Below are 14,107 nucleotides of genomic sequence, written 5' to 3' on the forward strand. Positions count from 1 at the left end.
AAACACTTCACTTCCTCCAGTTTTTCTCCATTCAAACTCACCTCCCAATTGACTTGACCCTCAACCCTACTGTACCTAATAACCTTGCTCTTATTCACATTTACTCTTAACTTTCTTCTTTCACACACTTTACCAAACTCAGTCACCAGCTTCTGCAGTTTCTCACATGAATCAGCCACCAGCGCTGTATCATCAGCGAACAACAACTGACTCACTTCCCAAGCTCTCTCATCCCCAACAGACTTCATACTTGCCCCTCTTTCCAAAACTCTTGCATTCACCTCCCTAACAACCCCATCCATAAACAAATTAAACAACCATGGAGACATCACACACCCCTGCCGCAAACCTACATTCACTGAGAACCAATCACTTTCCTCTCTTCCTACACGTACACATGCCTTACATCCTCAATAAAAACTTTTCACTGCTTCTAACAACTTGCCTCCCACACCATATATTCTTAATACCTTCCACAGAGCATCTCTATCAACTCTATCATATGCCTTCTCCAGATCCATAAATGCTACATACAAATCCATTTGCTTTTCTAAGTATTTCTCACATACATTCTTCAAAGCAAACACCTGATCCACACATCCTCTTGATGATAGAGTGGCAGATATAGGGTGTTTTGGTCGAGGTGGTGTGCAAAGTGAGAGGGTTAGGGAAAATGATTTGGTAAACAGAGAAGTAAAAGCTTTGCGGAAGATGAAAGCTGGCAAGGCAGCAGGTTTGGATGGTATTGCAGTGGAATTTATTAAAAAAGGGAGTGACTGTATTGTTGACTGGTTGGTAAGGTTATTTAATGTATGTATGACTCATGGTGAGGTGCCTGAGGATTGGCGGAATGCTTGCATAGTGCCATTGTACAAAGGCAAAGGGGATAAGAGTGAGTGCTCAAATTACAGAGGTATAAGTTTGTTGAGTATTCCTGGTAAATTATATGGGAGGGTATTGATTGAGAGGGTGAAGGCATGTACAGAGCATCAGATTGGGGAAGAGCAGTGTGGTTTCAGAAAAATATTATGGGAAATATTAAGGCCTATAAAATAGTTAATAACTATTACTCTTTTACAAGATTTTTTTTATTATTTGGCTCGTATTCATTGGGTATCTGTCAGCTTGGTTAGTCTATATATATTCACTTTGCACTTTTCTGAGCATTTTTGCTTTTTGATATTAATTCCTCCCATCATGTAACGTTACCTTTGTATTTGAGGCTAGAGGTACAAATGTTCCTATACGGTCATTGCCCATTTTCCTTACTGCAGAACCCCATTTCCCAATATATGTTAGGACTGAAATTGTCGAGTTTTGAATTGCTTCTGTGATCATATCTCCTTTATAGTTCTTGTTTCACTTCAGTTTTTTTAGCCTTATCATTTACTATATAATCAATCCTGAGCTTTACATGATCTTTTTTCCCATTTGGTGTATCATATTTAAAGTTCTCAGTATGTGTGTGTGTGTGTATGCTTATGCGTAAATACCTATTCACAATTACCTCTGTACTCTGTGGGGAGGGAGGTTTGTACTCATGTTGCCCCCATCTCTTGAACATTCTCTACATGTATGCATACTTGTGTGTGCATATGTATGTAACATATACATGCTTGTTTATCAATAATATATGATTCAAAATGTGTATTTTTAACTCTGTAAGGACATGTTGATCCTTAATCCTTAAAGTACATTGATAGTACTATTTGAATAACAGCTAATATTCCTCAGAATGTGACCATGCAACTTATTGAATACTGTTATCAGAACTCATTTACATATTGGTTTAATTCAGGATTATTTAACCTTTAATTAAAGAATCATTCTTACATTAATCTATGGAATCCATATCCCATTCTTTAGTTATGTTAAACCAATTATATATATAAACTAACCCTCCAAAGCTATGTCTGATAACTTAAATCATATAAATTCAGTTGTGTGCCATAACCAACAAGTGCAGTATAATACCATTCAATTTCATGCAAACACCAAAGCGGGCTAACCTTGAATACCCAAGTCTAATACTAACATCATTATGCCCTAGCATAAACAAATCAAAACATCCTTAATCCTGAAAGGATTATGGGCACTGTTCTTTCAGAGCTTGATATTGTTACTGAAAAGTTTTAACCTATGAGCTGCTGATGTTTCATATACAGCACAGGATACCTCTGACAATTAACTGTGTGCCATGTGGTGTGGGGCATTTAAAAATCCCGGATGAGGTAAACCTCAGAGTAGTGAGTCAGGAAGCATCCTTCAACCTTCATCCATACTTTTTTCATCTCAGGTAGTTCAGCAACCATCAAAATTCCATCATTTTAGCACTGCCCAGGCATTAAAGAAAATGTATATAGAATTATATAATGTCCATCATTCTATCTTTATCTCAGATGCCTGTTCCCTCTGGGAACTCATATCAAGGGTTGGCCATGGCTAAACAGTCCCTACTTACCCATCCTTGCATACCTCCCTCATATACACCATTCCATGCATTTTTCCACTATTTCTCTCCCCCAGGACTCTTCCACTCTATTTCCAAATATCACAGATGGTCATCCTTTCACACGAACCCCTCTGATTGTATTATTATACACTTGTCACGCTCTCTCCAAGTAAACTTCCCATCTTGCATTCTGACTACATACCCAAACCACCTTAAACTATTATGTGTCACCCACTCAATGATTCATTCCCTTTGCATTCCCTGTCATGCCATATCTCTCATACACCCCCTCATTTCTTCATTCCATTTAGTCATACCACATGCTTCTTTCAAATAGCTCGTTTCTACAGCCTGGTTTCTTGGCTTCCATGAATCATTTTATGTCCATGTTTCGGCAGCATAAGTCGTGGTTGGGAGGACTATACTGTCCCTTAATCCTTTCTTCACTTCTATACTTACACCTCCACCCTTCGTTATTCTTTTAATCGACCCAGTGACTCTTCTACCCTGTACTGCTCTCTCACAAATCTCTCCTTCCATATTATCAAATTTACCCTAGACAGCTCCTGAAAACTTGAATTCATTTACCTCTTCCAGTCTTCCTCCCACTATATCTATAAAACACTTTAGTACACTTTCTTTTCTCACTCTGTAAGGTTGTGCAAAATCTATGCTTTCACTCTGTTCCATTTTAAACACCAGTACTCTGCTTGTATTTGCCTTCAGTCACGTATGCTTACACACATTGTAAAACACACTTACAACCTTCTGCAACTCCTCTTCACTCTCAGTAAAACAACACAGTATCATCTGCAAACGGTCTTATTACTAGCCTCATACCTCACCATTACATTCCATCTTTACACCCACTTTCCCTAGTTTTGCTTGCGCTTCTTTTATCACTCCATCCATATGTATGTAACATCTCACAAAACTTTCGCTCAACTCGCCTTTTTTTCGTACACTTGCATTTTGTACCCTATAGAAGGCTTTCACACCATCGAGCAGTTATAACACATCTCATAAAGCATTCCATTTGACTCTTTGATATGCTTTGTCCAGATCCATAAAAGCTGCATACAGCTACTTACCTTTTGTTAGAGACTTTTCCATGGTCATTTTCATCACAAAAACATGATCCACTCACCCTGACTTTCCCTAAAACCCCTCTCCTCCTCACTAATTCTGCATTCAGCAGACTCCATCACTCTTATCAGTCAACACTCTTGCATACACTTTTCCCTATATATTTAACGGACTTATTTCCTTGAATTGCTGAATTCATCCTTAGCACCTTTGCCTTTGAATAAAGGAGTAATAATAGTTTTCATGTGGTCCTCAGGCATGACCTGTTTTCATGCTAAATTACACATCAGACGCATTCACTCTCACACTTTTTTCTCCATACTTCAGCATTTCAGCTGTAATCCCATCCACTCCAGGTGCCTTTCCTACCTTCAGCCTTATTTTTGCCATTTGTACCTTCCCTTTTGTTATAGGCCCACATTCTTGTATCCTTTTCCTTCCATCCTTCATACCCATGCGTGTAACTTCTGCTCCATCATTCAACAGTTCTTCATAACACTCTTTCCATCTTCCTTTTGATTCAGCAACTCCACTTCTGACTTTAACATTTCTCCTCTTACATATATTTCTTTCCTTTTCCATCTCCTTCCCGTACAATTTCTTGTTTCCCTAAACCTTTCGCTCAACTTTCTTCCAAAATCTTCATCTACTCTTTCTTTGCTTTCCTCTATCAGCTTCTTAATACATCTTATAATATAGTTCCCCTCCTCCTTTGCTGAACTTCCACTAGTACATCCCTTTTGTGTAGTCTACTATGTGCCCCTCTCTTCGCAGCATTTCTAATCTCATCCATCCACTATGCATTTTCCTTTTATTCTTATATCTCATGACCTTGTATTCAACTACTAATTTTGCAACCTTTTACAGTCTTTGTCTAAACATTTTAAAAACCTCATTCACACACAACTGCAATCCCTGCTTTTACTGTACTTCCATATAGACTTTTGATCACCTTCCTTTCATACCCCTCCTTGTATTCTTTGTGATTAATCTTCTTGCTTGCCAACACTTTTACCTCCATTCTTCCTTACACCATACCTCCACTTCTCTCTGATCCTCACCCCCACAAGAACTGGGAAATGGTCAGTCACCAAAGTTAACATGCTCATGCTCATATTTCTAGCATCTAGCACAGCTTTTCTCAACCTCTCATCCACTGCCACATAGTCACTCAAACCCTTTTGTTCTTCTCTTCCATCATTTACCATCTATGTATACCTGTGGATCATCTTGTGCTGAAAAAAAGTGTTTGCAAGGATTAAAACCTTCAAGGCACAGACATCCTCAAGATAACTTCCATTTTCATTTTCTCAGGTACTCACCATTTATCAACTATCTCTTCAATTTCTTCACAGCCCACCTTTGCATTCATATCACCCATTACATCCACCTTTCTCTCCTTTTTCAAAACAATTTATAGTCATTCAAATTTCTCCAGAAATGCTTAATTTTATCCTTACCTTGCACAGTATTTCATATTCATAGACACATATACCCTTACATACTTCACAGTGCCAGTCTTTCCTTTCACCAATTTTTTTTGTCCATGCCATCCATGCTCTGTAACAACTCCCCATGATCATGGTGGTAATACAATTGCACCTCCTTCCTTCCTTCTTCCTTGATAACTTTCATTCATTCCCATCCATACCACTTTTCCTTCCATGCCCTCTGTAATATGCATTTACCTTTTCTATTTTCACTCCTTACACCCTGCCCAGGGATATAGGTTACCCCAATCCCAAGCACATCCAAACTATAACTTTTAAATTCCTCCTATGTATATAGTTCCATTTAAATAATGGAACACATATTATTGGGAATTATTTTTATTGCCTAGCCATGTTGCAGCCTGAACATTTATTCATTTGATAATTTCATCACGTACATAAGTAAAATATTACAGTATTGATTTAGATATAATTTTTCAGAAAAAAAAAAAGATCTCAAATGGTAATATTAAAAAAATTTGAATTTTGAAATTTATTGAAAATTGCTACAATAAGGGCACACTAGATACCAAGAGTATCTGCAGTCAGTGGGTTAAAATTGTTCCAGCCAGTTCTGATAAAGCATCTTGATTTATGATCATCATAATAGCAACTTTTTTTATAATCATGATGGTTAAGTGCAAAAACTTTTATTACAGTATTTTTTTTCATTAATTGTGGAAAAAAAAATTGTCTGAGGCCTGAAGTGTTTACATGAAATAGTACAATGGTGATTTGATTTACATTACTTAAGTAATGGCAAAAATTTCCTTGTACTCTCTGTACATTAATTTAAAAAAAATATATTGATTGTGTGTTTCCCGGCAGGATGAGGCGGACCAGCTGGCCTGCATCATAGAGCTGCTGGGGATGCCACCCACCAAGCTGCTGGAACAGAGCAAACGGGCCAAGAACTTCATCACGAGTAAGGGGTACCCACGGTACTGTGTCACCCGCACTCTCCCTGATGGCTCCACCATCCTTCATGGCGGACAGTCCCGCAGAGGGAAGCCACGTGGGCCCCCAGGCTCGAAGTCGCTGCAGACAGCACTCAAAGGCTGCAACGATCCACTGTTCCTTGATTTCATTCAACGGTGTCTAGACTGGGACCCAGCGACGCGAATGACACCCAGCCAGGCGCTAAGGCATGGCTGGCTCCGTCGCCGACTACCTAAACCTCCCTCTGAGAAGAGTGACTCTCCAGCATCAACATTGCGTACACCCTCGTCCTCGTCATCATCACGCACCCCCTCCTCCGCCACCAAGCTCAACACCATTGCCACCTCAGCCACCAAACTGCGTGCCACCATCACGGATGACGGGGGTGCCTCCACTGTACACCCGCGGCACCACACCAAGCTACCACAGATCACCAACCCGGTGACTTGAGCCCTGCCCCCACCACTTAGCACCACCCTCACGCCCAGTGGTGCGGCCTATGTCCTCTGTTGTTATTACATGCACAGGGGGTCATGCCGCTCACATATCACCAGACCAAAGTGCAATTGTGGCAGTATTGGGAGTGTGCAGCGCAAGCGGCGGCGGGCGGGTGGGAGCGGTGTGTGAGGCGGGACGCTCGCCCACGCCGCGCCCCCCCGGCACTCAGCCCGCCGCCACACCCACTAGTCGTCCAGCACAGCCAACCTACTAGGCTTAGTGCTGCTCTGGTGTGGCGCCCCAACCCCAACCACCCATATTTATTCCTGGTGGAAACAGCAAGGGTGGCCATGTGCCAAGGCTGCCCTTTCCACTCATCTGGGAGCAAGGGGGAAGCAGGCGCCCACAGATTACTTGGTTGATATTACAACTTCTCTATGATCTCGCCTTGTTCACAAAGGGCGGTGTGCGGGTGGTGGGTGGTGTGGGCTTATGGTGCTGAAGGCAGCCAGGCCCACACCCAGCCCAGACTATGAACACCTGCCTGCCCCCGCCCGCTCACAGCCACAGTCAACCTTTTGGTTTGCTAAAGCAATCAAAATCCTACGGTATTAATAACTGAGGATAAAGACTTTATACTCATTTTATACTTAGCACAATGGAAAATCCAACGAAAATGATGTGAAAGATTCACAAGTTACATTGTCTTAAAAGACTTTCAAAATGCAATTTCTCAAAAGTAAATACAATTAGTAATATTATTATGGATCTCTTAGGCTCTCTTTGTTGGGTCAGGGCAGCAGAGCCGTGGTGTAGCGCTGCCAGCAGCGGGAAGAACATGCAGGTCATGTGCGCTCACCTCGTTCACCTGGGATCACAGGGCAGGGGCTGGGGCCGCTCTCTCCAGTAAGGGTCAAAAGGCACTAGCCCTAGGGCTCAGTAGCCTCTCTCATAGGGCCACTTCCATCATTTTGAGTCTGATGTCAGTGGGCCTTCATTTTAGGTTCAAAGTCTTTGGCCTAACTCCACCAGGGTTTGGGTGCCCTCTCTTCATCTAGAGTCAGGGGTCAGTGGCTTTCCTCCTTGGGTCAGGAATGTCTCTCTACTCTTGGGTCTGGCATTAATTCAAAAACCCTCATGCTTCAGTGAGGGGTATGTGTTAGCTGGTCATGGTTGGTTGATGAATCACTGCCTTCATTCCCCATATAGTCATTGCTGAGTGACCTCACATCTCAGTTAGGGTCATGAGCTAGTGTTCTATAGACTAAGACATCTGTGGTTTCATACCCACATTGGGACTGTGATTTGCTTGCTGACTTGCTCCACGGTTGGCTGTGGCCAACTGCTTAACTGGTTACAACAACCACAGCAAGATGCCTTGTTGGCTACCAAGATCATACTGACACAAATGCTGCCTGGCCCCACGCCCATCACTGGACTGAGGCTCACTGGCTGTATGCCCACTCAGGGACCGTGGCTGGCCAACACCACCACCACCACCATCACACAAGAATATAGCCATAATCAAGCAATATATTCGTAAACCTCTCCAGCCCCTACAACTTTTACTATAGTCGTTAATTGTGTTAAACTCACAATGATCTGTAGTGCAATATGGTTATTGGTTAAGCCTGTATATGCCTATGAATCTCAAGTCAGGGATCCAATATTAAACAGTAATGTGTGGTAGTGATGCTGCTGCTGCACCCGGTCATGCTGCATGGTGGGAGAAGCTGCCAGATGATGGTTTCAGTATAGCTTTGGACAGCCCAGCTGTGCCGTGGGCCAAATTGGGCTGAGATCGAGACACGATTGGAATCTGAGTTGCCCTTACAATTATCTGTGTTATGGTACAGATATTCATTTCTTCCTTTGTTGTTTCTCCATGTTGGAAGAAGTGTTTTCAACAAAGGTAGTAAAACAAACTTCTTTTTGGCATTTAAATAATTAGGGGTGATTTACTGAGGTGTTGCACTGCCTTATTTGCTCATATGGTAGGCCTGTAATTTTTTTATTTATCATTTATATGATAATTCTTACTGTTTTAACTATCACATTGTTACCGTCTGAAAGATTAGTGTAACTAAGATCTTAATTTTTCTTTAAAGAATATTTATTACATTTCTTTCTTTACTCTGACAATCGTGGCTGTCTTCATGCCTGCCAAAGTTTAACTGCATCTTACGGGTTAATCAGTCATTATGTCAGAAGTATTACTGTTGTGTGCGAGGTAGGACTATTATCATATGCAGATTGTCACATGGACCTGCTGAGATTCTGCCTGGATCCACCCGAGTCCTTGTATATGTTTCAGTGCCAGGACTAAAAATTGGTTTGGATGTTACTTGGTAAATAAAAATTCTTTGAAGGTCGACTTTGTGAAATATTTTTTGTTTTTAGACAAAGACACGGTGTTCCTTTTGTGTGAAGATGACATAGTTCATTTTTTGTAAGAAGTGCAATATTTTGTAGAAAACAAGGACAGCACACACTGCGGTTAAAGCATTTAGATTGCATGTCTGGATCACGTTCAGTGCAGTGATCACACACATCAGCAATGTGTAATGCAAAATATGAGATTACTCTGGGCTAAGCTTCTCTGTACTGAGGATCTGAACCTGTATTGTCTTTAAAGTTTGCATCACTGCTGATCATGTGAGTCATGTCAAAAAGAGTGAGGAGACATGCAGGGGGCTGTTGTAGTGTAGCAAGAGGCCTTTGCAGCCATTGTATGTGCACATGGAAAGAACAAATGGTCATCTATTAACAAGGGGTAGGGATAGGTCATCCAACACCCAAATTGTTTGCCTGTTATTATCATAGATTATGTAAATATGACAGACCACCATGCTGCTGTAAAGACATAAGACTAATCCCTGATACACAGTAGGGAATACTGACATGCTTGACAGAGCAACTGGTGCAGATTTCATGCAGTAGGTCTATTAGGAATAATTTTTACATTCATATTGAGACTCAAAAGTCATGCAAAATACTATTTTACAAAATAGTGATCTACAGTTTTATGTGAACTGTAATAACTTTTACCATAAAAATAGTCACAGAAAGGGATTATCTGTGTGTGACTCTTAGTTGATTTTTAGTTGATCTTTTTATATATTGTGTACCTAGAGATTGCCAAACAAATAATTGAAAACCTAACTCCAAGATGGCAAAAAGCATTGAATATGAAGTACTGCATTTAATTTTCACGTACATACATCCCACTGTGATTCCTATTACAGATTACTCATTATGGAAAAGATAACCCACTCCATACATCCAGGAGGATTATGCTCGTATACACCTTGGATATGTGCAGAAATCCATCGGATTTACAGCTTCAGTACTAGGAAAGGAAGGCTGAAAAGTCCAAATCAACTGTGTAGAAAGGTAGAAAAAATGTATACATCAAAAACCCATGAAATATATTCAAATAGAAGGATGATAGAATGATTCATTGTGCAATGTTTTTATGTTATTTACTTTCAAATTGTAAATATCACAGAATAGTACTGGCCAAGAAATAATTTGAGAAATATCCTCAGAGGTGTACTTTTAAAATGCTTTTATAATGTAAAGTTTATATACCATTTACCCAGAATACTGTTAATGAACCACATGTTTAACTCAAGTTTATTCATGTATAATTAGGTGACAGTAGTGACACATCAGACTCAAAATTCCACAGGCAGACTCTTCTATGATCCTGATGCATGCAGTGTAAGATGACTTTTCCCAGACAAACTTCTTGACACTCACTGAACTTCTTGAAGTGTAAATTATATTAATGTCAGTCATGACATCAAACACTATATTTTTTTAAAAATCAGCTAACAGTCAAGAAAAATATGACAGGCATATTTTAGTAATGAAAGAAAATAGATTGACTTCCCCATGAGTCCCGACCAAATGTGTGCACATTTATAGGGCTTTCGGCAGTGTACATAAATTGTCACAAATGTACATAGAGGCCATGTTGCCAAGTGCTGCCCTCTTCGTCTGTGTTGTGTTTCAGGCATTTGTTCGTTCGTTCGTCTGTGCACTCTGACTTGATTTCCATAACTCATCATCCAGTCAGTTTCATCAGTCTTCGTCCTCAGCTCTCTCATATATCATAGATCCTGGCCTCATGAATTCATAGCATCAAGTCAACATTAAATAGTTTAGCTTTCCATCATGTGATATTGCCGGAATCTAAGTCAGAGTTGGACTCAGACGAATGTAACAGCTTCTTGTGTATCATTTTCTCCAGCACTCATTGCTCTGTGCCATGTAGTCTTGATGAAGACAGCAGACCTTAGGTTTGATGAATAATGACATTTCATCATGTAGGAAATATGTAAAAGCTGTCTTCATCAGTCATACAGGGTGATACAAAATTTTCTCATCTTAGAAAGGGCAAGGAAGACAGTCACACTGTTGATCTGTCGCTCCTCCACCCACTCATATTTACATATTGTACACATGATGTAAGACATTGTAATATAGATGTCTGATATAGTTATCAGTTTTGTGGAGAATACTGTACATAATTTTTTAGGAGAGTTGGAGCCCCTTGTACGACGCTCACCAACTGAAGAATGCTATGTGAATGTGTTTTGTATAAAAATGAATGTGTTGATCATAGACACCTCATCTCCTCTCTCTCCCCACCCACCCACCTTTTGATATTTTTGTTTCATCAAAAATTCACAAAGGGTTGATAAAACAGCCAACATTTTAAGCAGTATGTATAGAATAATGCAAAATATTTCTTACCGACGTGTTGGTAGAATGGTCTTTCTTTTTTAATTTTGTGATAACTGTAAACAGTACTGTAAAGCCATACATGAAGAAAACATTTGTAAAAACAAAATCCGCCCCATAGGACGGATGAAATAAAGACTAGAATGTGTAGGAACATAATTTCTGTGTTGTTAGGCATCAATAAACAAAATATTCATTTACAGTTGTGTCATTTTCCAAATTTTTATCTTAATTTGTTAATGTTTGAAATTCAAAGAAGAAAATAAGAAACCCAATACAAGACATATAGTTTATTATTACACATATTAGGTAGGTAGTAGTTGGTAGGCAGCCAATGACCAAGAAGGTATATTACCAGTATTACCTGCCTGGGTATCAGAAGGGTTGGTGACAACTGCTTACAGCCAGCACTTCAGTGGTTGTCAAGTTGCACTCTTCTGACCCAGGTAGCTGTATTTCCTTTCTACCTCACCCACACATGGACTACTGGCATTCTGTCCACAAATGTACAATCCCTCCTTGTCTTACATAACACTTGATAACACTTAACTTGCACAGCTCATTCTTTATAACTAGATTTTCCTAAGGGGAGCACTATGCGCTAGCCCTGCCTTTTTACAAAATGGTAGGAGCAGTAGAAATTAACATTTAGGCAGGAGCATTAGGTAAAAGTGGTAGGCAAGAGCATTAGGTAAACGCTGGCAGTATAGAAACATTGGGTAGGAGCCTCTGCAAACAGCGCTAGAGTTGCCTTTTGCCAGTGGTTTGTTTGGGGTGAGGTATCTAAGGCTAAGAATGATGTAAACAGATAGATTATACATCACTATTTATAAACCCATCTCAACATTTTTGTTTGGTTTTAATGTTGTAAAGCAATAATTAGTATTAGATACATAAATATTGTTTTGAGATACTTCACCATGACTGGTTTATTTGCCTCAGTGATTCTTTCCTATTCACTGTGGCTGGGGATAATACTTTAATAATTCTTGAATTGGCCATCTCTAATCTACGACAAAATACTCAACCAGTAATGCATGTTGTAGCATCCCACACATTGTTAATAAACACTACACCCTAAATTCCTTTCATACACTGGTCAGTATATGAGGAGATGTCAAGGAAGCCTGTATGAGATCTGTCCCCTCAGTTTATGTAATAATTTTTGAAGCTGTGAAACTTATAATAATTTTTGAAGCTGTCTGTGAAACTTATAATAATAATTTTGAAGCTGTGAAACTTATAAAGACAATAGATATAAGCAATGAACAGATAATAACAATGAATTCCTTTTACCAAACAGTAGAGCTTAAAATACTCTACAAACCTCAAGAGTACAGATTTAATTAACCCCCTTGACAACAGAAATAAGATATAATACTCTATATATGCCAACAAACAGTATCACATATCACAAAAGTGAGTTGAATGGCATGTTTGCATCCTTCACGTAAATAAATACTAAAGACCATACGAATTGTGAGGTCCGCATCCCAAATTACGACATGCACAAATGCAACAGGTCTAAAAGATCATATGTAGGAGTTGGACTATATGCTGACACTAAGAACAGCTGAGCTCCTGTACTCTCCAATTAATTTCGGAGAAACACCCACTGTAAAGGTGGAAAAACCAAAACCTGGTTGTTCCAAGTAAGAAGCACAGGATCATGTCTGGACTTCTTCGGAAACCCAGTCCCAAAGAGGCTCATCTTAGGAAACTTCAACCTATCAAACATAAATTGAAAACACGTGGGCCGCAACATTGTAGCTGAAGCTACCAATACCAGAGGAAGCTCTTATGAACATTGGGCAGGGGTGAATTAGTTAATCAGATTGTCACAAGTTCTCCCTTAGACAGCAAATAACAAAACCAACCAGAATAATTAACACTTTGGACCTGATCTTTACAAACAATGTGGATGTGATATGTACCATCACTATCTCAAACACCTTGTATTCTGATCACAACCAAATCAAGTTAAAAAAAATGTAAACATTAAATATCCCTAATAATACACACATAACCATGGAGGTGTAGTTAGCAATTCTAGTTTTAATAGCAAGGATATGAATGGGAAGATGTAATAAACGATATGTCTGTGACATGATGGAAGACCATTATTAGTATCAAAACACAAAGAGTGCGTCAAAGACATGATCACTCTCGTACTCTACATGTGAAATAAGCATATAACTGCAAAAAAGAAAGCACAGATGTCTAGGGTTGAGGGAAGAAGACAAGCACTCATCAAAAAGCAAGAGAGAAATGTACACCATCTAAAAACCCTCAGCTCACCTAGCAAAGGAAGAAAAACATTAACAAACTATTAGACATAAATCATAAACTCAAAATGTCATGTGTCATATCAATCATGGAAAATAAGAGGAAGAGGATCTGATTAAGTAAGAAACAGCCAAAAAAGAAAAGGAACGAGAAACTGATGAGGTAAGAAGCAGCCCATCTTGTATGAAAACTGAAATTGAGGCCCAAAACTTCCACTTGCCTCCAAAAAGCAGCAAGGGTGCTTTTAAAAATGACTGCCCACAGATTAATGAGATTTTTAAAAAGTAATATGAAATGGTATTAACTGGCCTAAAAACCACTTTGAAGATTGACATCCCAGCAGACGTCTCTCTAAACAGTAATCTCCCCATGTTACACATAGCGGACACTCCTGGAACTGTCTTCATAAAGATATGCAAAACACCCTTTGCACGATCACTGCTTATATGCCTGGCATTGTACCCAAGAGTGCAAAACTGACACAATGCTCCACTCCACATAGGTAAAAAAAAAGAAAAAAAAAAAGGCATCAACATCACACATTATGATTTCTGAGAGTCCTAAGAAGCATGCTCGATGAATTCATGAAACTGAACAATATGCATGACCAAGTACAATATCATTTCAGGGCAAGATCTCTCACCTCTCAACTGCTTGACCATTATGA

General features: G+C 39.6%; 1 protein-coding gene across 1 annotated transcript in view; it reads left to right on the plus strand.

The window, feature by feature from the left end:
- LOC139758313 (dual specificity tyrosine-phosphorylation-regulated kinase 2-like) overlaps nucleotides 1-11,352 on the plus strand; it is a 446,525-nt gene extending 435,173 nt beyond the window's left edge. The window contains exon 3 of the mRNA XM_071679544.1: nucleotides 5,857-11,352. Within this exon, the coding sequence (XP_071535645.1) occupies nucleotides 5,857-6,417 (561 nt within the window). The 3' untranslated portion in view covers nucleotides 6,418-11,352. The remainder of the gene's footprint in view (nucleotides 1-5,856) is intronic.
- The last annotated feature ends 2,755 nt before the right edge of the window (nucleotides 11,353-14,107 follow it).

This window comes from Panulirus ornatus, chromosome 2 (assembly GCF_036320965.1).
Source record: "Panulirus ornatus isolate Po-2019 chromosome 2, ASM3632096v1, whole genome shotgun sequence".
In the NCBI taxonomy this organism is placed as follows: Eukaryota; Metazoa; Arthropoda; class Malacostraca; order Decapoda; family Palinuridae; genus Panulirus; species Panulirus ornatus.